Source organism: Artibeus jamaicensis, unplaced genomic scaffold (assembly GCF_021234435.1).
Source record: "Artibeus jamaicensis isolate MK-2021 breed Jamaican fruit bat unplaced genomic scaffold, CSHL_Jam_final contig_233, whole genome shotgun sequence".
Lineage (NCBI taxonomy): Eukaryota > Metazoa > Chordata > Mammalia > Chiroptera > Phyllostomidae > Artibeus > Artibeus jamaicensis.
In genome coordinates, this window is record NW_026521486.1 from 10,937,071 (window position 1) to 10,961,305 (window position 24,235).

Consider the following 24,235-nt stretch of genomic DNA (forward strand, 5'->3'; position numbering starts at 1 on the left):
GAGGGAGAGATGTGTGGGTGCCTTAACCCGTGTACACACACGTATCTGAAATTATTTCTGTCTAGCAATATCGTCTATGTCTAAAGCTAAATCGAGTTCACAGAGAGGCCTCAGACTTTCATCGAGTACCACATGGTTCATTTTAGCTTATGGGAACTTCCCACGCCCACAGGGAAGATCCTGGCTCCCGCCATCCGCCATCCATTGCCTCACTTGTGAAAATCCCAGTGTGCGTGGATGGTTGTAAAACCATCAACCCTCAGCCCCACGGGGAACACTCTGCCAACCACAGTTCAGGGCTCACGCACACCTCCCTTCATGTTTAGTCATAGTCTCCCCTCATTTCCAACGTTCCTCCGGCCCCGCCCCCTTCAACAAGGTGGTCAATATCACACGTTTGCATGACAGATCGCTCCTTTTGTTGGTCTACAGTCCACTGTACAGTCCACCTGCCTCGCTTCGGGGCCAACCGGCTCTTTGCCCCAAGCCTGCGACAGGCTCTGCCATGGACAGTCAGAGTTAAGAGCATGGAATTTCTCAGATATGGGCTGGTGGCTTCTGCCACTAAGTGGGAATGATGATAAAATAATGTCCATCTCATTAGGTTCAGTGAGGCTGAAATAAGCCAGTGCTCATGAAGCCCTTAGACCCACGTCTCACACATAGAAAGCACTCATTGAATATCAGCTCTCACCATCGTTATCTTCTTGGAAGGAGAGCAGTCTGGCCCTGCTCCTGCTGCTCCTGGCATCACTCGGAGTGCCTTTCTTTCTTGTTTCCACTCTCTGAGAAATAATAGTAGCACCCATTATACTGAGAGATTTATGGGAATATTTCCCTTCATCTATATAACTACCCTGTAAGGGTGGCACTTTAATTCCCATCTTACCAATGAGAGCATAAAGACTCAGAGATGCTGAGCACAGTTACACAGCTACAAACGGCTGCACCAAGACTCACACTCCCTCTGTCTGACCCGAGCCAGTGTTCACCCTCCCTCAGCAGAGCGGAGACCCACTGTGGCAGTCCCCACTCACCCTGCAGGCTCACCTCGATGGCTGCCTTCTGGGGTCACATTAAGTGATGCCAGTTGCGTCCTTGCTCCCCAGAGCCCTCCTCTCCCTCGGTGGACTGATAATGCTTCCAAGCCTGGACTTGGGTGTTCGAGAACATCCTGAGGAGGGGGCCGTGAGTGTGGGCCACACTGCACCGAGTTCAGCTGAGCTCAACTGAACGAAGCTGAACTGGCAGGAAGCATGTCGGTTCCCTCGGCAGTCACGACTCCTGTGATCCGCCGGCAGCTACTCTCTGCTCTCCTCAGGCACCTGTCTTTTCTCTTGTAGAAGAACACGTTTTTGTAGCAGTTCCTCTCCCCAGCCACCCTTTAATCGCAACCTCGTGCCTGCCCTGGGCCACAGAACAAACAGCTTTGCCTCTGCCCCTTTGTTTGTATCGGTTGGTCTTTGCTGAGTGCGTGTTAGCCATTGGGGATGGTCTGTGTGCACCCGCAGTCCCTTACTCACCTGCTACGTGCCAGGTCCCGGTGGACACCAGGGGATGAGTCAGACATGTCCCCTGCCCTCAGGGACGACAGGACGCTGAAGCAGTCACTGCAGGTGACAGCAGCATGACCGCACACTGGTGTAGGGCATAGTGTAGGAGGGTCTATGCTAGTTCGGGAAGGTGGGCTGCCAGGAAGTCACCGTTCAGGATGCAGCTTCAAAGGGGAGTAGGACTTAGGGAGGCGAAGATGGAGACAAAGCCTGGATCGGGCAACGGAAAGGGGGGTGTGGAGGCCTCAGCACAGGAGAGCGCCTTGGGCATTGGAGCACCCAAAGCCGGGTGGTTGCTGCCTGGCAGAAAAGACAAGGGACCTGAGAGGGGACGAGGCCAGGGGCCTCCTGCTCTTCACCATGGAGAAGTGACCACTCCTCCCCACGGGTTATTTTCCCTACGTATTGGGCTGTCAGCGCATTCCAGAGTCCCCAGGGCTCATACTGCCAAGGTGTGGGGGATTTTGTCCTTAGTGTAGATGGTTTTTAAACTTAATTTTTCAATTTCAAGGTAGCCTTGAAAAAAAGACCTAAAATCCAAGAAACAAGGCAGTCAACACAAAAAATAAAGCTGAGGGTAGGATGGTTACCTAAGAATATGCGTCGTAAGGAGAGCCAGATATTTGAATCGGAGCCTCCTAGCAGCCAAAGCAAAGAAGGAAAGCAGAGCAGTGACAGGTGTCCCTAAAGGTGTCCCTAATGCCCTCACTGTGTTATTTGTTCTGACGCAGGAGAACCTCCATCTCTGGCAACTGGAAGGCCAACACAGGCTCTGCCATGCTGGAGCAGGTGGCGATGACGGAGAGGTAAGGGACAGAGCAGGTGCCCGGGAGAAACAGCAGCTGTGGTGGGAGGTGGGTGAGGAACACAACCAGGACTCTCCAAGGAGTGCCACCTCGCCCTGTGGCCAGTGCCTTACCCCCCACAGGGCACTTCCCTAGGCACATAACCTCCTTTGTGGCCCATAACCACCTGCAGGACAGGTGTTACAATAACCCCGTTTTACAGATGGAAGAAGAAAGTTCAGAGGGGGAAAGTGACTTGTCCAGGGTCACAGAGCTGATCAATGATGGAGCTGAGAATAGAATCCTGATCGCCTGACTCCAAATCCAAGGGCATTTCTAGCCCCGCCCAGCTGCTGCAGGGAGAGAGCAGGGCGTCCTTGCCAGTACCCCACCACCACCACGCTGACAGCCACATGGAAGCATCCTTGTCAGGGAACCAAGGCTACTGGGGTGTCCAGTCCTCCCTGACTCAGTTCCATCTCGGTGTAAGGAAGGAGAAGGTGATTTCCTGGGAATCGTGAATGCGGCAGCAGTGAGCTCTGGCTGAGGGTCCCTCAGGACTTTCTCCTTGAAATACTGTTGCAAGTCGCCCTTGCCTGGGGAAGGGCCAGTCACCTGTTCTCGGGGTCGGCGGTGCACACACACGTGCACACACACTTCCCTGTGCATGCCCACTGATCCTGCATGCAAGCCTGCAACTGCGGTGCGCTGAGCACAGGCCTGGGGGCCAGAAAGGTCTGCTCCGTGAACAGGAACTGAGCGCCTACCTCACGCCAGGTTGTGTGAGTGCAGCAGAGGCCAGGAGGAAAACATCCCGTCCTCCCTCTGACAGCTCTCTACTAATTGCAAGTGTCAGCACAGGCATCAGACTGATTTGAGTCCCAAAGGGGACTTACTGGCTTGTGGCAATGAAAATCCCAGTGGCAAGGCCCCAGGCCACAGGCTAGGACTCACTCTACCTGCTTCCGCTCAGCTTTCTTCTCTGCTGGCGTCAGTATGGCCAGCTCGTTCGCGTGGTGGCCCACAGGGGCTCCAGGCCTGCATCCTGACGGTGTCGAGTCCGGGCAGAAGAAAACTCATTCCCCACCATTTCCTCGAAGCCTGGACTTGAGCCTTATTCACCACTGGGCCTGACTTGGGACACATGACCACCCCTGAACCAATCGCCGTGGCTCAGAAAGCTGCCTTGCTGTGACTGGATAGTCCTACATCAAGTCTCTGCCAGTGGAAATTGGAGTGGGACCGCCCCCCTCCACCTTAGCAACAATGACTGAGACTAAGGGAGGGACAGAGGACCAAGCAGTATCAAGAAATCTTTAGTGGGAAGGAAAATAAACATCGCGCAGGCCCACTGTGAGGTCCACTGCGGACTCCCCAGCTAATTAAGAAGACAAAGAGTGGGGTGACCGTAGGGTGAAAGTAAGTGCTGGGGGGTTGCAGTGGGAGAACAGAGAAGGGGCACCCAACATGAACTAAGGAAGGGTGAAGTCAAGGAAGGCTTCCTGAAGGAAGTGTTGCCAGCATCACCTTGTGAAGAATGAGTAGGAGTTGGGAGGCATTCCCCTATTTTTTTGTCAGTTATTTGCTGAGCACCAGCAGGAAGCCAGTCTTTGAGCTACACCCAGGAGACAGGGTGGCAATCAAGACAGACAGGGTCCCCCTCACGGAACTTCCTGTTCAGGGACTCTAAGCTGAGGAAGCATGGAAAAGGGTGAATGGTCCTGCTTCTTCCAAGCTGTGTTACCTAGGGTAGGTTAACTAACCTCTCTGAACTTCTTCAGCCATAAATTGGAGTAATAACACCCAAGTCAGAGTGCTGGTTGAGGGAGTGATGTCCAGTACCTAACCAGTACTGGTCCATGCAGGGAGGGACACGGTCAGCACTGGCTTCCTTTCCTTCCCTCAGCCTCAGGTGGCAGCTGCAGCCTTCAATCCGGGAACCCACCTACACCAGCCAGCGTCAGGGGTGTGTGCTCATTACCTGCACATCCGTCCCCTGGTCTGGAGAGGTCATATCGTTCTTCCCGGGGCATTCATGGGACAGTCATAGCCTGTCCAGAATGTGAGCCCAGCCTTCCCCAGTGCCTCAGGAGCTGCTCAGAAATGTCCCCAGCAAGCCACCATGTCGCTGGCTCTGCCCGGTCTCCGCCCACATGGGCCATCCCTGCAGGAGCCCACCATGGAGACAGGTCTGCTCTGACTCTGGCCAGAATCCACTCTCCTTCTGCAGCATCACAGACAGGGCCCCGAGGCCACCATCCTGTGTCCACGGGGCAGATCCCTGGGGGCCTATAAACAGGCCCCTCTCCCTTCCCCTCCACCTGGCTCAACTGCCCACCAGGAAGCCTAACCCCTGGGCAAAGCCAACGGTGTGGTTTGGTGGGTGCCAAGCCGGAGGGGACCCCATGGTCTCCCGTCTCTCCCAAACTGCTCCATCCATGAAGGCCCTTCCTTGGCCCCAGGGGAGGGGACTGTGCCCCATGGGGGGTACTCGGTAGGTGACAAAAAGTTGCCTCTGGGCCCAGGGCCAGACGTCAGCCTTCCCTTGAGAAGAAGCCTGATTTGTAAGTAGGTCTCAGTGTGGGTCTTCCTAAGCTGAAGGTGCCCCACCATTTGGCCACTGGGGCCCAATACAAGGGCCTGAATCAGAGAGCCCAGGGGGCTCTTAGCGCTCCGAGGACCAAAGGTCATCCCCAGATGTGGCTGCAGGTGAGAACCCCGTGGGAAACTTGAAAAACTCAGAGAGACTCGTCTAACACAGGGCAGCCCCCAGACCTCGCTGCGTGCTCGTTTGCCTTGTTCTCCTGGTGATTCTGACATCAGCCGCCAGCCAGACCTGGGCCTTTCCATCTCTCAGACCAGGAAATGGAGGGAAAGGCTCACCCAGAACCGTGGAGGGAACTGACAGTAACAGCCCAGGAGGCTGGTCTCCCGAGCTGAGGGACAGCAGGTCGTGACGTCCTGACTGAGAGGAAGGGCAGCTTCTCAGACGGTGGAATTGGACAGGACCTGGGTCTGGGAGCCTACCCAGCCACTCGGTGACCTCTGGGAGCCTCAGTCTCCTCTTCAGTAAAATGGGTTAAACCTCCACATCTTCCTCACAGAGTTGGTGTGGGGGTCAGAAAGATTGAGGAGTCAGCCCCCCATAGAATGCCTGACACATAGTAGGAGCTTAAGAGGCATGAGTTTTCATCCTTTCTTTTACTTCTACAGTCTCACATGCTGCAGGTGAATAAAAAAACTGAACTAGGAGCCAGAAAATTGGGGCGGTCCAAGCTCTATTACCATCTTGCTGTGTGACCTGGCCAAGCCGCTCTCCCTCTCTGGGCCTCAGTAGGCTTTGGAAGATGAGAGAGTTGTTCTAAGAGCACTTGGGCCATGACCTCTCCTCATTCCAGGCCGATGGCTCAGAGACGCAAGCGGATCTCTGAGCAGGCGTGGCCCCTGTGACCCGGCAGAGTGGGGAAAGGAGCAAAAATGCTGACAGGGCCCCTGTGCCTCCCAAGCCCAGCCACCACCCTGGGGACGCCAAGTGCAAGCCCAGGAAAGCGCCTCGGACACAACCATCCCCTTGTTGTAGGGCAGAGGAGTCCGGAGCAGAGCTCTTTCCCCTGCAAAGCAAACTGGCCTCGCAGCCATCAAGTGGCTGGAAAGGGAACAAAAGCAGCAGGTCCAGAGGGCCAGGCCCCTGGCCCCGGAGCAGCCTGCCGGGCTCCCTCGCACACCCGCCCCAGCTCAGGGCAGAATGTGCTCTTTGTCCCCCTGCAGGCTTCCGTCTAGCCCCGTCGCTGGGGCTGGGAGGGCGGCTGGGGGGATTTCTGAAGCCTTTCCCAAGGGAAAAGAGCCACAGGGGCGGCTGGGTGTCCGGGGTGGCTCTGGATGGGGTGGGGCAAGCTGGGGCGCCCCCACCACTGGGGCACCGGCAAGGTGCTGGGGTGGGCCTGGGCCCCTCCCCCAGCTCTTCATCCTGCTCCCTCATCCCACCCGGCTCCTGCCTGCCTGGCTCCCTCTCTGGTCTCTCTGTCTGTCTGTCTGTCTGTCCTTCTCACTGCCCATCTCTGTCTCTGCCTTTTTTTTTTGCCATTCTGCCTCTCCCACTGCCTCTCTGTCTTTCTCACCATGTCTCCATTCTTCCTGTCTGTCTGTGAATGGGTGTGCGCGGGGGTCCGTCCCACAGCCTGTTCTCTGTGTGTCTCTGGGGGCCTCTCCATCTCTGTCTCCCCCCTGCCCCCTGCCCCCTGCCCTGTCCTGGCTACACTCACTGCTGGTCCATCCCTGCAGGTACAGGCTGTGGGTGGACAGCTGCTCAGAAATGTTTGGCGGCCTGGACATCTGCGCGGTCAAGGCCGTCCACAGCAAGGATGGCAGGGATTACATCATCGAGGTGAGGGAGGAAGCAGGGGCCCTCCGGCCCGGCCCCCAGGCAGACATGCCCTAGGGCAGCAACCTAGGCGGGGTACCCAGCTTTGCAGGGGGCCTGGCCAGCTGTGGCGGGACTCAGCCTGGGCACCCGCACTCCCACTGGCTTCTCGCCCACCACCCTCACACACATCCCATCCCCACCCTCGGGTGAATCTAAAGCCTGTGTGCCCCGGGGTTCCGAGCTGCCTTCGGAGCTGCAGGCATGAGGTTTGACAACATCTCCTACCCTGTGGACCTGAGGGCAGGGCAAGAACGGCAGACTAAGGGTTGGTGAGATTCTGTTGCATTGGGCCTATCAGATTTTCTCAGCGTCCAACTGGGTAAAGTCACCACGCAGAGTTCCCGTGGTCCGTGCACCCAGCAAACACGCACTGCATTGCGGGGCTCTGGGGCAGATCTGGGGGCACAACACAGGCAGGGGCGTGCGGGCGCAGGGAAGAAGGAGGGTGAGGCCCTGCTGGCTGCGCACTGACAGCGGAGGGAAAGACGTACAGAAATTAACCGTCCAGGGGCGGCTGGAGGGACGTGGGCCCTCGAACCCCTCGCACAGCCCTCCTGCGCCCGTGTGGCCCTCGGGCCTGCCTCTGCCGTGGCTCCCCACACCAGCCTCCCCTCCCGGCTTCCCCAGGCCCAGGAGCGCCCCCTCTCCTCCAGACTCCGCCTGTCTCTCTCTGCCCCTCGGCGCCTCTTCCCTGCCCCCCACAGCCCATGCCTCCCCTCTGTTCTCCCCTGAAAATGCCTGTGGCCTCAGGGGTCTCCCTTCTGCCCCCCAATTCCCTTCCCACTCACACCCCCACCCTCCAAAAGCACCTTCTCCTCAAACCACAGCAGCTGGGCAGGCCGTGGTGCTGACACAAGGCCAAGACACGTGAGGGCGAGCCCGGCGGCTGCCCCTCCCGGGGGTGGGCCGCTGCCGGGAAACACGCGGCCGGGCGGCCACAGGGGCCTGCGGCCCTCCAGTCCCCGTGTCTGCTCCGCTCCCCTGCGACCCGCAGGGCGGCAGGACCAGGTGGCTCCATGGGTGTGTATGGCTGTCTTTCTCACACCCCTGCTGCTGTTCTCACGCCCGTCCCCAGGGAGTGGCCGCCCTTGGAGGTGAAGGGGAGGGAGTCCCGGGCGGACACAGCCCCTCGACCTCGCCCGAAAGGCCAGGAAGCTCCTCCGGAGCGGTGCGGCTCTGTTGGCAAGCTCAGTCCTGCTCTGGAAAACAGCGCCCCCTCGAGTCCAGAGTCCAGACGGCCGCCACACCCGCCTTCCCCCAGCAGCCCTGCTCGGAGGAGAGGCTGAAGGTGCAGAACGACCGGCCTGCACGCTCGCCCCGGACCAGAGCCAGGCTGCTCCTGGGGGAGCGGCCCCTCCTTCCCCAGCTGCCCTGGGAGCTTCCGGCCAAGGGTGCACCCTGGGCCGTCCCGCCTCTCCGTCTCCTCCCGGGACCACCAGACAGGAACTCGGGCTTGGCACCCACGCAGTGGCTCCTTCCTTCCCTCACCATTGGGCCCGGATCCTGGGTGCCAGGCCGGGGCCAGGCAGTGCCAGGCCGCAGCACACGCCTCCTGGAGCGCCCATCCAGACAGGCGCCTCTGCCCTCCTTCCCCCCCCAACGCCCCGCACCAGCATCGGCTCTGCCCCATGTGAGTTTCCTCAGCTTTCACCTTAGGAAACGAAAATCTGTCCTTGGAGGCTTAGGCTCCATGCAAACGGGTCAGAGATAAAAGAACTTTAAAAAAAAAAAAAAAAAAAGGCAAACTATGTGAGTTTGGACTTTAAAAAACAAGAAAACAACTCTTCAAAAATATTCCCGGGGGGGGGGGGGTATCTTCAGATTGTTTTTTTTTCTCTCTCTCAGAAAAGTTAGTTATTTCCCTGGCTTTTGGGGTTAGGGTGGGGTCAAGGGAAATGGGGAGCTTGCTACCAGGAAGATAAAAGGTATTTTTGCCCAGTGTGGAAAAAAAAGCAGAAGAGATCCAAAAATACTGTTTTCTTCAGCCACCTCTGTGGTGAGAACACAGCATCTGTGTGACATGTTTTGTGAAGATCCTCACGGCGGAATGCTCAGGGGAAAGACCCTTGAACTTGTCCTCCATGACCTGTCCAAGGAACGGCATTGCTCACTGGAAAAATGCTTCCCTGGGGGGACCAGAGCGTCCACTTCCTCTGGCTGTGTCCGCCGCATGGGGATTCCAAACGCTCTGACCTCAGGTTGCTGTGGTGGTCACGTTCCACTCCGGGGCCTGCAGGACACAGAGACCAGAGCGGAAGGAGGTGGGCAGGGGCGGGGGCAGGAAGGACGGGCCTGCGTAGGACTCCACAGTCACGGGGAGGCTGTCCCCGTGCCAGGCACCAGGGCCTGGGGTGCCGAGGGCCCCGCTGGGACCCTGAGGAGCTCACTCTTAGGTACAGTTCTGGGGGCCACGTGAGGCTCTGCATTCACAACCGTGAGCTGCTTTTCCATCCCCCCAACCACAGTGGGTGCTTTGGCCTCACAGACCCCAGAAAGTCTCAGCCAGAAGGGTCTTCACAGCTGCCCCCACCCCCCAGTGTGCAGTGACATGACAGGGGCTCACAGGGGAGAGCTGACCTGCCAACACCAGACAGCAGGCCTGTGGCAGAACCAGAGCCTTCACTGCAGAGAGGGATGGAAGGGCCGAGGTTGCTGACAGGTGTGCCGAAACCGGCCGCATCTCCGGCCCTCGGTGTCCTTACCGCTGAGATGACAGTAAGTCTCTCCTGCCTGCAAGAGCCGGTCTGAGATCATCCACACCCAGCGCTTAGGGCAGCGCCAGGCACCTGGCGAGTGCTGAGTAAAATGCAGCACTTACTAGTGTCCTTGTCCCTTGGAGCTGCACCTACGGCAGGGACTGTTCATCCCTCCACTCACGGGGAGGTCCCGGGCACACCGGGGCCCATCCCGACTTCGGGGCCTCACCGTCCCGTCCACTTGGGCAGACGCAAGTAAATGGGAGATGGTGGTGCTGCGGGGCAAACCCTCCAGTGGGGCCACGGAAGTGAGGACAGCGGGGGTACAGGGGGAGGAGGGTGCAGGGAGAAGGGCTGGGACAGGGGAGAGAACGGGGAAGAACAAGTGGGGCAGTGAGTTTGGCGGAGGAGCAACAGGTGGGGGGGCTTGTGCCTGCGGAGTCACCTGCATGGTTGGTCCACGTGGCTCTGGGCAAGTCCCTTCATACCTCTGGGCCTCGGTTCTCCCAGCGGCACAAATAGCATCATGGGTAAATCGGATCCCTCAGGTTCCTCCCAATATAAGGGCTTCTTGGCCTTTGAGAAACAGGCCACTCCCTGTGGAATGTTCCCCTCCAGGCTTGTGTTCTGTCGGAGCCCCTGGGGAAGGGGCCTCTCCTCTCCTCTCTTCTCTCTGAACCCTGGGTCAATTCACCCCAAGTCCGTGTGGGTGTGTGGGTGTGTGTGTGTGTGTGTGTGTGTGTGTGTGTGTGTGGGTGTGGGTGTGTGGGTGTGTGTGTGTGTGTGAGAGAGAGAGAGAGATACTCAAACTCGCCACCACCACCACTGCTTCTGGCTTTGTGGAAAGCCTTGACCTTGGGAAGTTCGGGAAACCAGCCATGACCTTGGGCAGGGGGCCAAGTAATGGGGGCAGAGACCAGCTCCCTGAAGAAAAGAGCAGTAAAGGTCAGCGAAGGCGCTCAGCCCCGTCTCTGTGGTCCAGCGAACGTAGGCTGAATTGAACTGAATCCAGGGAGCTGGTTTAGACGGAACAGCAGGGAACTGGATGTCTCCAGGGGGGCTCAGCCCCAGCTGGAGGCGCTGGGCTGGTGTTTGCATGGAGAACGTCGCCATCTAGTGGTCAGTTCTGTTCTGAGCTCTGCGCCAGCTCTCCTGCCCGCTATCTGGGCAGGGGCATCCCTCAGCCTTCATTTCCCTCCCACAGGTGATGGACAGCTCAATGCCCCTGATTGGAGAGCATGTGGAAGAGGACAAACAGCTGATAGCCGACCTCGTTGTCTCCAAAATGAGCCAATTCCTGATGCCAGGGGGCACAGTGCCCTCGCCCCTGAGGCCTTGGGTAAGGTCCTCAGAAACAAAGGAGACTTTATAGCCACGAGAAATGTGAAGCTGCCTGGGAGTGGGGGGACTCCTGGATCCAAAGGGGATACGCCCAGGAAGGAGCCCCATGGGGATAGAGGGGTGGGGTGTGGACGCAGGCTGGGCAGAAGGGACAGCTTCTAGACCCTGCTCCCGATGGGCAGTCTGGGAGCTCCGAGGGGCCCTTCGCCTCTCCATCCCGGGGAGAAAGACCTCGTCCCAAATGGGCGTGGGCATCTGTGGGCAGTGGGGGTCAACACAAGAAGTCAGTTGTCCCTTCTGTGCCCTCCACGCCGGGCCGAGCTGGAGGCAGGGAATGTGTGTGCACATGTTGGTGTGCACACACGCCCTTTGTATGATCCCGGCCCCAGTCAATAGGAACTATTGTGTCCTCCAAGCCCCATCCCCCAACCTTACAAACTCCCACTTAGCCTCTCCCCCCAGCCCTCACCCCAATTACCAGGTCATTCTCCAAAGAATCTGCCAGCTCGCAGCTTTCTGGAAAAACAAGTGTCCAATTGCTCCCCCTTCTCCCACAAAACCTTGGACCTGTGATAACAGACCTGGGAATAGTGGTTTTACTGGACAGGGTGGTGGTTGGGAGGGGTGCTGGCCGGGAGGGGGCAAGGGCAGCCTTCTCCACTGGAAATAACCTGTGTACCCACGTGACCTGGGGTGGTCACGTGGGTGTGAGCACGCATGAATATTCCCTGTGCAGCACACCTGCAGCAGCACACCTGCAGCAGCACACTTCAGGTACATCTGACCTCAGTGCTGACAAGATCTTTGCAAACCCTGCCCTCCCACCCGGAAGTAAATGGCTGTGGTCGCCGCAGGCTTTTTTTCTTTTTTCTTTTTCTTTTGCTTCTCCTGCTCTAGGCTCCACAGGCCAAACCAGCAAAATCCCCGGGACCAGCCCAGCCACGCCCACCCACACAAGGTAGGACCCACGACAAGCTCCCCCGGGGCACCACCCAGTGAGGGTGTTGAAGGGCAGAGGGGCCCATGCGAGGCTTCGAGAAAGCTGCGGGACAAGCCCACCTTCACCTTTACCCACCGGACCCCTGCCCTCACCCTCTGTGCAGAGTGAATGAGTCTGGGCCTTGTCGCCCCCGTAAAGTCAGGAAAGACAGAAAATGCGTTATGGGCCTAATGTGCGCCAGGCACTGAGCTGAGGACTTTCCCGTCTATGGGCTCGTGTGTAGCCTGCTGGTCGCCCTCCAGTGGAAAGGTCAGTGTTCCCTTTGTCCGGAAGTGGATGTCGAGACTTTGTCCGAGGAAGCGTCATGAGCACGTGGCAGGTTCACACGTCTGCCTCCTCAGACCTTCTAGAAAGCCTCCATTTCCTGGCCACGGGGTGGGGGGGGTGCCTGACTACAGGTTTATTAGCCGACCAACTGAGTGGGCCCAGGGAGAGAAGGGGAGGGACCGGCCCCGTGTCCCTCCCTCTCACAGTCAGAGCCTCGGGCGCACTCACCATGCCCGGTGCCCGCACAGAGCTTCAGGGCAGTTTTGCTCCAAGAAGCCAGGCCAGGCGGCCCCACAGCCCTCTCTCTGGGTTGCTGTGGAACCTCTTCCAAAGAAAGCGTTACAGTCACACTGTGCCCCTAGCCCCCGAGCCGCTTTTATTGGGGCAGCAGATTCACTGCTTCTGGGCGAAATCAGCCTTGGCCACGACATGGCTTCTCCCTCCACGAGTCTCAGAGAGAACGCCCGTTCCTCTTTCTGGCCTCTGATTTTCTTCTTGGAAAAGCCAAAAGCAAAACTGCATCATTTCCACAACCATATGCAAATGAACACTGGGATTCTTCTTCAGCAGATAAGGAGAGCCCATCTTTAGGCAATTCACATCCCTCCCGGAGCCTTCCTGTCCCCAGGGATGCAGGGGCTGGTGCAGCTGCCCTGTGTGTTGATGGAGGGCTGCCCTTGAAGCAGCGCAGGTGAAGCAGCCAGCCAGGTGCTCAGCCCAGACGCGGTGCTTAGCAGGGGTCGCTCCTACTGCTAACAGTTGGCTAGTAATGACAACTTATATACGTTTGACTGTGAACAACTTGTGTCTGACAAACAGTTTATAGTACACGTGTTGTTTTTTTTATCACCACGCTCATTTAACAATCCTCGATACTAACGCAGCCCCACTGCTCCCCAGGCTGGCAGCAAGTTCTCAGTTATAGATGTTGGGGAGCGACCCAGTCCTGGCCCTGCCCAGCTGCCGGCTGGGCCTCGGCCCCGCCTCTCCTCTCCCACTCTGCCCGGGACGTACTTTTTAAAACGCACTTGAGCAGAGCACTTTCAAACAGAGAGCTACTGTGTTCTGGTTTCCTCCTGGGCCCAGAGCAGAGACATGCTTGATAAAGAGATATTATTTTTAAGGGACATGAGGCTAAACACACTTTCAGTGAGTTGAAAAACAACCCATTTAAAACCAATTAAGATCATTAAAGAAAATGCCCATTGAATTAACATTCAGATTTAAAATAACAAGGCTAATTTAAAAACAATGCTTTCATTGAGTCCCCGAAATAACAAGATCACATTATTAACTTGTTTTTGAACTCACTGTGTATTTTCAACTCGGTAAAAGTGACATTTTCTTTTAATAAGCCTCATCATTTTTTAGCACCAATCCTGTGCAAATAGCTTATCGGTATAAGTTAATATATTTTGTATGTGTGCAAACAAAAATAGTAAAATGTTTGCTTTGCCAAGAAGCTGAAAGAAATAAATGGCGCATCCCAAGGGACTCAAGAAATAGTCAATAAATGAATCAGCGTGTCCAGGTTTTCCAAGATATTGTCAGTGGGGGTGGAGGGGGGGAGACTTAGGATGAAAGTAGAAAACAGGTGTTTTCTTTGACCTGCAGTGGGTTTAGCAGAAAAGTAAACCAGCATTTTAAAATCAGGGGCTTTTGCATAAGCGCGTGGGTTCGCAGCTTCCCTGGCCAAAGTGAGAGTCCTAGAAATAGTGGGCTTGGTCTGAGTTTCGGCCTCCGCTGACCCGTGGTCACAGCTGCTGCTCAGACCGGACAAGGACCCCTCCCCCACCCCTCCCGCACCCTTAGCCTCGGGTCCCCCTCCTCCCTAATGTCACCGCCCTGAAGACCCGGAGACACGGTGCTAATTGCACCTCTTCAGAGAGGTAGGTCTCTGAACTGTTTTTACCTAAAGTGGGAAAGAGCTTTAAGTCACGTGATTTCTCTGACACTCGCCTGCTTTACTGATTTATGCACCTGACTGGCCCTACAGGTGTTTGAGTTTTGAGGTCACGGGGTCTTCTAGTCTCCTGGGGCGTGTAGTCGTGAAGGAGGGAGAGAGTGAGAAAAGCACGAATCAAAGCCACGTGCGATCAGCTGCTAAATTGGTGCTGCCATTCAGTCCGACTCAGAAAGTGCTGGACAGGCTCACGGGAACATCCAGACTAGGAGGGCATTTGGTGGCTGGTCCAATGGCCTCACTTTACAAACGAGGGCGCAGAAGCCCAGAAAGATGTGACCTCTCCACAGTCCCACAGCAAGTTCATGGCAAGACTTGTGTCAGGACCTGGGACTCCTGCGGACAGTATGGCGTCAGGGCAACCAGACATGCAGGCCGAGCCCACACTGCAAAGGGGACCGGCTGAGATGGTGCCCTTCCTCCCCGTGCACCTTGCACAGCTGCCTTCACCAGAGGGAAGCAGCTTTTCTCAACTCACTCAAACATGTGAGGACTCAGGGCAGCCCCGTGTGGTAGAGCAAAAGAGGGAAAGAGAGAGAAACAAGGAAGAGGAAGGGAGGGAGGGAGGGAGAATGAAGGATGCCCTGGCTGGTGTGGCTCAGTGGATTGAGCCTGTGAACTGAAACATAACCTGTTTGATTCCCCCCGATCAGGGCACAGGCCTGGGTTGCTGGCAGGGTCCCCAGTTGGGAGCGTATGAGAGGCACCTGATTGCACATTGATGTTTCTCTTTCTCCCTCCCTTCCCCTCTCTCTATAAAAATAAAATCTTTTTTAAAAATCCCTATCTTTAAAAAAAGAGAGAGAAAGAAAGAAAAAATGAAGGAAGAAAAGAAGGAAGGAAGACAGGTCTTTTGAACTCAAAAGATCTAGTTTTGAGTCTTGGCTCTTCTCTTTGCTGGAAGCAACACCTTGTGAAAGTCGGAGCGTGTCTGGGACTAGGTTTTTGTGGAAGTGGAGGGTTAGTAACGCCGCTCAGAGCGCGATCTGGTGCCCAAGGCCAGGGACGCGGCTGGTGCTCGGTGGGGACTGATGGGGCCCGAGTGGGTGGGAGCCACGTTATGAAAGGGCCAGGGAGATAACTCAGCCTCCTTCCTCATCTCGAGTGACCTCACCACGCATGGCGAGGGGAACACAGGGCGGCCCACGGACGGGAGGGTGAGGACAGTGCATCCTGCCGGCACGGAGCCTTCAAATGCCACTCAAGGTGGCTTCTGGGCAGCTGAGACGTCCCCAGGCTTAGGATGCCCCTTTGCCGGCAGGGGACTGCATGCTCCGCGCAGTGAGGGGGAGCCAAGCTTTCTGGGGCCTCTCCTTGGCTATTCCTTCCACTCCCGACCCCTCCGTGAGGCTCAGCCGCCACCTCTGTGGGATGAGAAGGGTGGTATCTCTTTGGGGACCGAAGTGTAGACACTTTTGCGTCTACAGATGTTCCCAGTGGCCCAGCGTTTGACACACCATCGGGGCTGTCCTGCCGTACGGCCTCTAACAAAACTAGGGTGTCCCAGACCCCTGGCAATGGAATTAAGTTTATACCAGGAAGGCTGAGGACGCTGCCCTAGCCAGGCACCTCCGCTGGTGGGAGCATCACCCATACACCAAAAGGTTGGGGGTTCGATTCCCAGTCAGCGCACGCACCTAGGCTGTGGGTTCAATCCCCAGGCGCAGCTCATACAAGAGGCAGCCCACTGATGTTTCTCTCTCATATCAATGTTTCTCTTTCTCTCTCTCCTCCCTTCCTTTCTAAAATCGATAAGCATTTTTTTAGGAAAAAGTTGGGAAAACACCAAAGCCTGCATGTGGCCTGTGCCCGGGCTGACTCCGTGGTGTTCGTGCTGTGAGACCTCACGTTCTGATGGGGCTAAAACAGAAAACCTGTCGCGGGGCGACACGGGCCCCTGTGAGCTGACTGAGCCCACAGCAGCACCTGCGTGCTTTCCTCCGCAAGGAGCAGAAAATCAGTGTGAAGGGTGGAAGCCGCAAGCACAGGCTCAGAAAGCTCAAGTTTTGAGTAATAAAAACAATTAAAAGGCTTTGTTCTGTTTAAAAAAACAAACGAAAACAAAAAACTTCCCCACCAGCCTCTAAGGCAAACAATACATTGCTTTTGAAAGTTCTTAATAAAATTCAGTTTTCCAGAAGTAAGGGATCATTCTTTTCATTGTTTCAAAAGGAATATATCCTCAGTGAGCAAAGCGAGAGAATTAAAACCCTTCACAATCCCACCACTTTCATAATCAGCGCCCAGTGCCCGCTGGCTGAGGGCCCAGATCACAGACGCCGCCTGCATTGGTCGGTCGTTCGGTCGGTCGGTCAGCTCGGCTGCCCCAGCAATCCCACAGGCGGAATGGCTTCCACAACTGACGTACTGGCTCAGGTGGAAGGCTGGAAGTCCAAGGTCGAGGTGCTGGCAGGGCCGACACTGCTCTCTGCGGCGTGCAGACAGCCGCCTTCTCGCCGTGTCTCCACGTGGCCTTTCCTCCGTGTGCGTGTCCGCCCCGGCATCTCTCTCTCACCGGGACACCAGTGCCGTTGGCTTAGGGCCCCTCGCCGTGACCTCGTTCGACAATAAGTACCCCCCTTCAAAGGCTCTGTCTCCAAAACAGTCGCACTGAGGTTACGACCTCAAAATTTGAATTTGGAGGGACCCAGTGCGGCCCATAACACCGGCCTGGCCCTGCTGTAGCAGAACCTGTATTTGGGCGAGATCTCCCCGCAAGCCATGTGCCTGTCACAGTTTGGGAGACTGGCTTTGGAGCACAGCCTCCCAGTCTTTCTTTCCCACGTAGCTCCGCACTGTGTGACGAAGTGCAGCGAGACTGTACACTGCTCTGGGCGCTGCCTGTTCCCGTGAGCAGTGTTTACTTAGCACACGTCAACGATGGCCCATTTAGTTAATATTATTCTGTAACATCCTGCGCAATGACCGCAGCATACTCCACTGTATAGATGTATCTTAATGTTCCTAGTCAGTTAGACGTTTGTATTATTTTCCCTGTTTTACTGTTATTAAAAACAAACAAACAAAAACGCTGTAATGAACCTCCTTGAAGCAACACTTGTGCACAGCATTATTATCTTAAGGAAAATTTGAATGTAATACTTTTTTCGTCCTGTAGGGGGCCCTCGCCAAGCTCAGTCTCCTCAGCCCCCAAGATCTGGAAGCCCCTCCCAGCAGAGGCTCTCCCCTCAAGGCCAGCAGCCACTGAGCCCCCAGTCCGGATCCCCACAGCAGCAGAGGTCGCCAGGCTCTCCGCAGCTGCCCCGGGCACCCAGTGGCGGCTCTCCAAACCAGGGCTCCAGGCCAGGCGCCACCCTCCCTGCGCAGCCCCGGCCGCCTGTGCAAGGCCGCAGTACCTCTCAGCAGGGGGAAGAGCCCAAGAAGCCAGCTCCACCCCACCCCCATCTCAAGTAAGTGCTGTGGGGTTGGGAAGGGTAGAGGGTGGGGTTGAGGTGTGGGCGGGGCTGGGATGTATAGTGGCCAGAGACTGGAGGCAAAGGAAGACCTGCCGAGGCCTCACCCAGACTTGAAGCCGGCAAAGGAGGCCTAGAGGATGGAACCTGGGCAGCAGGTAGGGGCCAGCAAGGCGAGAGCCTAGACCAGGCCCTACCACGATCCTCCACATAGGTGTGCCCGGACTGAAGGTCTCTCTTGCTGCCTAACAAGAGGCTTAAGGACCAACCGTTTTCATGGTTCATTATTTCTGGTTCCGCGGTCTGTGCTGAGTTGGGCTCAGCTGGGAGGTTCTCCTGCAGGTGCCTCCTGTAGAGCTGTCTGCCAGACAACTCTACAGGGTGCCCGGTTAGATCCGGATTTCAGATAAACTATAATGGTGAGTATAAGTATGCTCTCAAATATTGCACGGGCTATACCTATACTAAAAATGTATTTGTTTTTCACCTGAAACTCAGATTTAATCCTGTGTTTCCAGTTACTAACTCTAGCAACCCTACCTCCTGGGATCATAATGCCGCAATCACGTGGCAGCTTCGCTGCAGCCGGAGGGTCCAAGCCGGCCTCAGGACCCACCTGGTTGTTGGTGCTGGCTGTCTGCTGGCCTCGCTCTCCCCCCGGCCCGGCGTGGAAGCCTCAGGGCCTCTTGAGGCCCAGGCTCAGAAGCTCCACAGTGTCACTTCAGCCCGACTGGTGCTTCTGGTGGAGGCAGCCTCATGGCCAAGTCCAGACTCAAGAGGCAGGGGAATAAGACTCCTAGTGGGAGGACCTTCAGGGTCACCTTGGACAAGGATGGATTACCGTGGGGACAGGAGGGGTCTGTGCCATCATTTTCATAAGCCATCCAAACACTATATTGATCATCACAGTTTTATACCGGCACCTACCATGGACTTACTGTGTGCCACGTACCTCACCACTTCACCTAGTAGGGGCACTGGACTTTTATTGTCACAAGCCTAGACGTGAACACCTGCTGTCCCCATTTCACAGAGGGAGATGATCCAGGGTGGAGCAGAGGGAGGCGTACAGTTGTGAGTACAGGAACCGCAGAGTTTATTCTCCTGTTGTTATCTATTAACTATTGGATTACGTTCCACCCAAACAACCGTAAACCTACTTTTGCCCCACCCTGTATTATCCTGTATTAAATAAGAGATTAAATAAGCTGCTGGCTTTCCACTGCTAGCGCTGGGATTGTACAGGACACCCAGGCCATGCATTGCTCCAACCGTATTTTTTCCATGGGTAATGCAGTCACATGACTCAAAAATAGAGAAGATACCAACTGTATCAAAGCCATGCACCAAACCCCTCACTCCCGCCTCGCTCTCAGCCAGTGCTCTCCTGACTCCCGTCCCCGAAGGGAGTTCCCGGGTCCCTCAGCGGTCCCTTCTACAGATACAAAGACGTGTGTTCTCAAGTTCCTCCCACCACTTTTTTTACCCAAAGGGTGGTACCCACTATCCACACGACTCTGCTCCTTGGTTTTTACTCTAACACTGTCTCCTAGAGCCCAGTTCATCGAAATGGCCTGTTTCAGGGCTGTATAATAGTCCACTATGCAGCTGTACTATAATTTATCTAACTAATCCAGCATAAATAGAAATCTGGTTTGCTCTTATAAAAAAAAGGCTGCAAAGGCTAATCTCGAGCACATACTATTCCCTGTGTGTGCAGGGTCAGCTGTGGAGAAAGTACCGGACTTGGTATTGTTGGATCAAAGGACAAATGTGGTTTGGGTTTGACAGCCATGGGACGTGACCCTGCAGGCACCGTGGTGGGGGGAGGGAAAGCACAGACAGACTTCTATAGACCACCCGGGCTGGACCCCAGCTCCACCACTTAGAAGCTGCAGGGCCTCGGAGAAATCACCCAACCCCTCTGCTTCCTCACTTGCAAGATGGGGACAGTAGTACCTGCCCCACGGGGCCGTTATGAGGACAGAAGTGAGGTTCCCCACAGTTAGTGCGGAGAATGCCACGGGCACGGTGCCACGGACCTGGGGCAGCCCAGCTGGTCACAGGCCAGGCGAGGGCTGTGGGACGTAAGCCAGGTGTGGACACCGACCCTGCAGTGATCCAGTTGGAGACACTGAAGTCTCCTGCAGCAGGGCTGCGAAGCAGCACTTTTTGGTTCACACCGACAGGAATCTGTCAGATGCCTGCGCGGTGCCTAGTCACGGACAGGACCCTGTGCAGACGAGCAAGGGGGGGATGGTGGCCGTACTGAAGAGGATGTTGAGTTTCTGCAGTGATGACAGGACCACGTGTGGCTCTCTCCGACTCGGAGACAGTCGTGTCACCCCTTCCCGTGTCCGCCACCTCCACCCGCCCTCGGGCCTCTGAGCTGCACTCAGCTCTGCGCCCCGCCGCCCAGCACTGGGCTGGGACAGAAGTCCACCCACTGCGGGTCAAACGGCAGGCACCATTCAAAACCCAAATGGGGTGGAATCAGCAGTGGGGGCTTAAGGAAGAGGTGGGAATCGAATCCCAGAAAGAGCTAGAAGCCGCCTGAGGGCAGGTCAGGCGACCGCACCTGGTACCGACAAGCAGAAAGTTACCTGCGCGTGGCCAGAGGGGTGGGATGGCAGGGGGGAGTCTAGAACACAGGCCTGACTCCCCACGTGCTAGGAAGCCCGGGAGGGGCGCCCGCAAGCTGGTGCTGAGCCAGCGCTGCCCAGGGCTCCAGGTGGGCTTGCGCACAGAGGCGCGAGCGGTCCGACCGGCCCGAGTCAGCATTGGACCTGGTGCAGGTGAGGGAGCTCGGGCGACGTCCCCGGGGTCGGGTAAGCGTTGGGAGGCCTGGTTTCTGGTCCTAATGTCCTTGTGGTGACCGGGCTCACCCACCGGCATCCAGGCGAGCCCCCCACAACTATTTCCTCAGGAGTGCGGCCCTTGTCACCCCCAAACTCCCTTGCCTTTCTGTTTCAGCAAATCCCAGTCCCTGACTAACAGCCTCAGCACCTCCGACACTTCCCAGCGTGGGCCCCCGAGTGAGGACGAGGCCAAGGCCGAGACCATCCGCAACCTGAGGAAGTCCTTCGCCAGCCTGTTCTCTGACTAGGGGGTCCGGCCTGGGACCAGGCGGTGCCCTTACACTCTCCCCCCTCCTGCCTCATCTTCCTTCTCCGCCTCGGTTCCTGACGGGAACAGAATGGAGGGTCCGAGAATACACTTTCTAAACACCTTTGACCCAGGAGCTGAGTACCTACACGTGTTCCCATTTTCCTTCACCATGACATTCCAGCTTGTCCAGCTGAGCAGTGGGCCTCTGAGAGCCTCCAGGTTCCTCAAATGGGCCCCAACGATGGGATGGGCGTCGCAACGTCCCACCCGCCCACATGCTTGCTTCCCTGCCTCGGACGAGCTCGTGAGACATCTGTGTGTGTGGCTGCTCCCACCTCCGGTTGGCCGTCTGCTCACCTTCGGGAGAGGCCCCTCTAGGCCTTGCCCCCTCGATCCCCCACCAAGTGAAGACACTCCAGTCGGACCTCAGCCTTACAGGAGGCAGTAACCTGGTGACAGTTTTGCAAACAGGAGGAGGGAGGCCCAGCCAGGGGAACCTCTCACCTCCCCCTCGTTCAGCCGTTTCATCCGGACACCACTCCTCAGACCAGGCCGGCAGGCAGGGCCCGTCTTGCCCGGCCACCAGCGGGATCTCGATCACAACGGAAAGAGACTAGGTCCTGTGTGGCAGGTGGGGCCTTCCAGAACTCCGCAGAAGCAGAGGGGGGGACTCTGGGGACACCGCTCACGTCCCGAGTGGGCAGCCAAGCGCAGACCACAGGTCCTTTTAGGGACTGTTTCTAGTTCCCAGAGGAGGACGAGGCCCTCGACATCCCCGGGAAGGAGTGAGGTGGGGGCCCCTCCACACTCTGCTCCCCACCGGGAATTCTCTCTGCATTCCCACCAGGAGTGTTGTTTACTACCTAAGGACACACGGGGAACCAGAGAGAACGAGCAGATGGTCACAGGAGCAGAAGGTGCAAGGACAGTCATTTCTAGGTTGGCACGTCACAAACTGCACAGCAGGGTGTCGGCAGGCCACTCAGTTACCCAGGGGTCCCATGGCCAAGCACACTGGGGAAACGCTTTTTATTCCTTGTTTTGAGATTGGTAGAACATATTACATGTCCAAGTCTTGGAATTCCTGCGTAAAGACAGCAGCTTTAACTCGTTTAATCCAAACCTATTTAGGTAACAAGCTGACTGCAGAGCTGGACAGTGTAGTCGCGACACCCTCTCCAGGGCCCCTTCCCCCATATCCCACGGCCTCCGGGACCAGCCGGGGGAGCAGGCCCGCCCGAATCACCACGCACCTGGTGCTAGGAACGTTGTAGGTGCCGGACCCAACCTCCTGGTCCCGGAGAGCCCAGGACACCAGAACACGGCCATGTCACCTCTTCAGTCCCCCACACGACTGAGATGTGTCTGCCCCTCACTGTCCCCAGGGAAGGGGGAGAGGGAGGAGAAAATGAGGGTGACCTTGGCCTAGAGCTCCATTCTGAATGAAAGGCTGAGAGGGAACTGGCCGGGCAGGGTGGAACGCCAAGAAGCCCACGCGTGAGGAGCTGAAGAAAGTGCCCGAGGCACTCACCGGTCTCCACAGACCGCGCTGGGAAGGAGTCAACCTCGCCCACCTCTCCTGCAGTAATCAACTACAGCGCAAACACAGCAAAGGGCCGACTTGCTAGACGGCTTCTCCACGCCGTGGCCGAGTGCAAGCCACACTCAGACCAAAGGAGCCCATTTTTGGTCTCGACACCCAAGCCTCTGTGTCTGTCGCCTGAGCGCTGTGAATGCGCCCTGAGCCCAGAGGGTGGGGAAGCCGCTCCATGGGGGCAGCACCGGTGTGCGTGCACACTCGCCGCAGCCGGGCCTCTCCTCCATGAGCCGACCCGTGGCTCCGTACACAAGGACTAAGTGGCTTGAATTTCCCTGTTTTCCTTTATTCTGACCGTTGCCCCTAAAGCCATCTCGACTCAAACTCTCTCCCGGGCAGTGCGAGTCCAACAGCACAGACTCCCGTCAGGACGGCCCCGTGATTCCCACAGCCGTGCACAGGTGCCCCGTGAGGGAGCCGTTTACAGCCGGCACCCCGATTTCCCCACCGGCTGTGCGTGAACGACCAGACCAAGGACAGTTTTCTCGCACGGGCCAGTGCGCTCCTTCCAAACGTTTAACTTCAATCACTGACATGTTTTAGATGGGAAAGGACACGAAGCAGGGGTGGTGGGGAGTCACTCTGTAGAGACTGTAAAAGGTTGTTTGTTGGGCATTTTTTGCTTTGTCTCACCATTTAGACCCAAAGAAAGGGCAGCATTTCCCCTCTAAGCTGATTGGCAAGGCTGACACATGACAGAGATCTTTTGTTTTGTGGTCAAGGGCAGCACAGTGAGTGGGGACTCAAACATGCAGCCTCGACAGACACCCGCACCAGCCAGCCAGAGCGCGCTTCCCCGGGCCACCCCCAGCAGCAGGATCAGAGGGCCCTGCGGTTTAATTAGATGTAAAGTCAGCTTCCTAGGGTCACTGGAATGCACACTACTTCTCACCCGCTCATTCCGTGTTCTCTTCATCTACACGCCATTCCCTCCCACCCCTCAGTCCGTGCTCAGGGCCACTCAGTTCTACCTCTCAGCATTTCTGGGGCGACGGCCTCCACTCACACAGTAACACATACAGTAGCAGCCAACCCTAAGCACCTGAACTTGAACCACGTGCTGGAAGTTCTCACCTGAATCTGCTGTGACGTGTTCAAGGGAGAGGCAAACCGTGCAGGTACTTCATGAACGAGCCAGGTGAGTAAAGCAGGGAGCACACTGCCTGGCACACAGTGGGGCTCAGGGCACGTTCAGGTTGGAATAAACTGTAAGCAAAATGTTAAGATTGAAGAAACAAGCTGTTTTACTTCTACGAGTATCAATGTGAGGAAGTCACTAGCCCAGGAACAGAATCTAATCAACACAGAGACTAGTAAAGTGAGATAAGCTGAAGAAACTCTGTGCAGTCTTTTTCCCTGGAGAAAGAGGTCTCAAGACTCTTAAACTGAGTCTACAAGGAGGGGGGAGAAAGTAGAATCAGGACCCAGGAGATCCCCTCCCCACCCAGAGCAGGGCCCCCAAGGAGAGGAGCTGTCTGCAGGGCTTCCTGTGCGGGTGCGGGGAGGTGCCAGTGTCAGCCTCAGACAGAAGAGGCTGGGCAAGCAGACCCGGACAACACTGGGGTTTGTACAGAGAAGATCCAGGACCGGGAGTCCCTTCCTGACCACTCACTGCACTACAGGCCCCAGGGGATCTTTCCAGCAGCAGGGCCCCACTGGAGCTGCCCCGAGGGCTTCAAAAGCAGGTTGGCGGCCCACGTTGTTGTGTGCACGTAACCTGGGGAGAGGATGCGGGTTGGCCAGTTTAGGCTGGCTGGGTCGGCCTTGCAGGTGGAAGCAACTAACTCGTTTGGAGGAGCAGTGCATGGCCCAGGAGCACCTTCCCGTCTCGGATGGTCTTTATCCTAGACAGCAAGCTGGTGGTCACCAACTGGCCTGACAAAGGTCAAGGCTGCCTTTGACTCCTGAGCAGTCACTGATTAAACTGAGTTTCACTCTAGTATTTAGACTCTAATGCACAGGTGCAAACACAAGGCCCGCAGGCCGAACCCGGCCCAGCACCTTGTTTCTACCCAGCGGCAGTGCCAAGCTCTCACTTAACTGTTAAGGAGTCGTTAACATTTATAGTCCTAAAATTACATTCGGCCCT

At 56.6% G+C, this 24,235-nt stretch overlaps 1 protein-coding gene across 1 annotated transcript in view; it reads left to right on the top strand.

Moving 5' to 3' along the window:
- SYN3 (synapsin III) overlaps positions 1-21,966 on the top strand; it is a 401,802-nt gene extending 379,836 nt beyond the window's left edge. Inside the window, exons 10-15 of the mRNA XM_053662069.1 lie at positions 2,285-2,359; positions 6,620-6,722; positions 10,662-10,796; positions 11,696-11,756; positions 17,147-17,438; positions 20,415-21,966. Of these exons, the coding sequence (XP_053518044.1) occupies positions 2,285-2,359; positions 6,620-6,722; positions 10,662-10,796; positions 11,696-11,756; positions 17,147-17,438; positions 20,415-20,547 (799 nt within the window). The 3' untranslated portion in view covers positions 20,548-21,966. The remainder of the gene's footprint in view (positions 1-2,284; positions 2,360-6,619; positions 6,723-10,661; positions 10,797-11,695; positions 11,757-17,146; positions 17,439-20,414) is intronic.
- Positions 21,967-24,235: the final 2,269 nt, after the last annotated feature.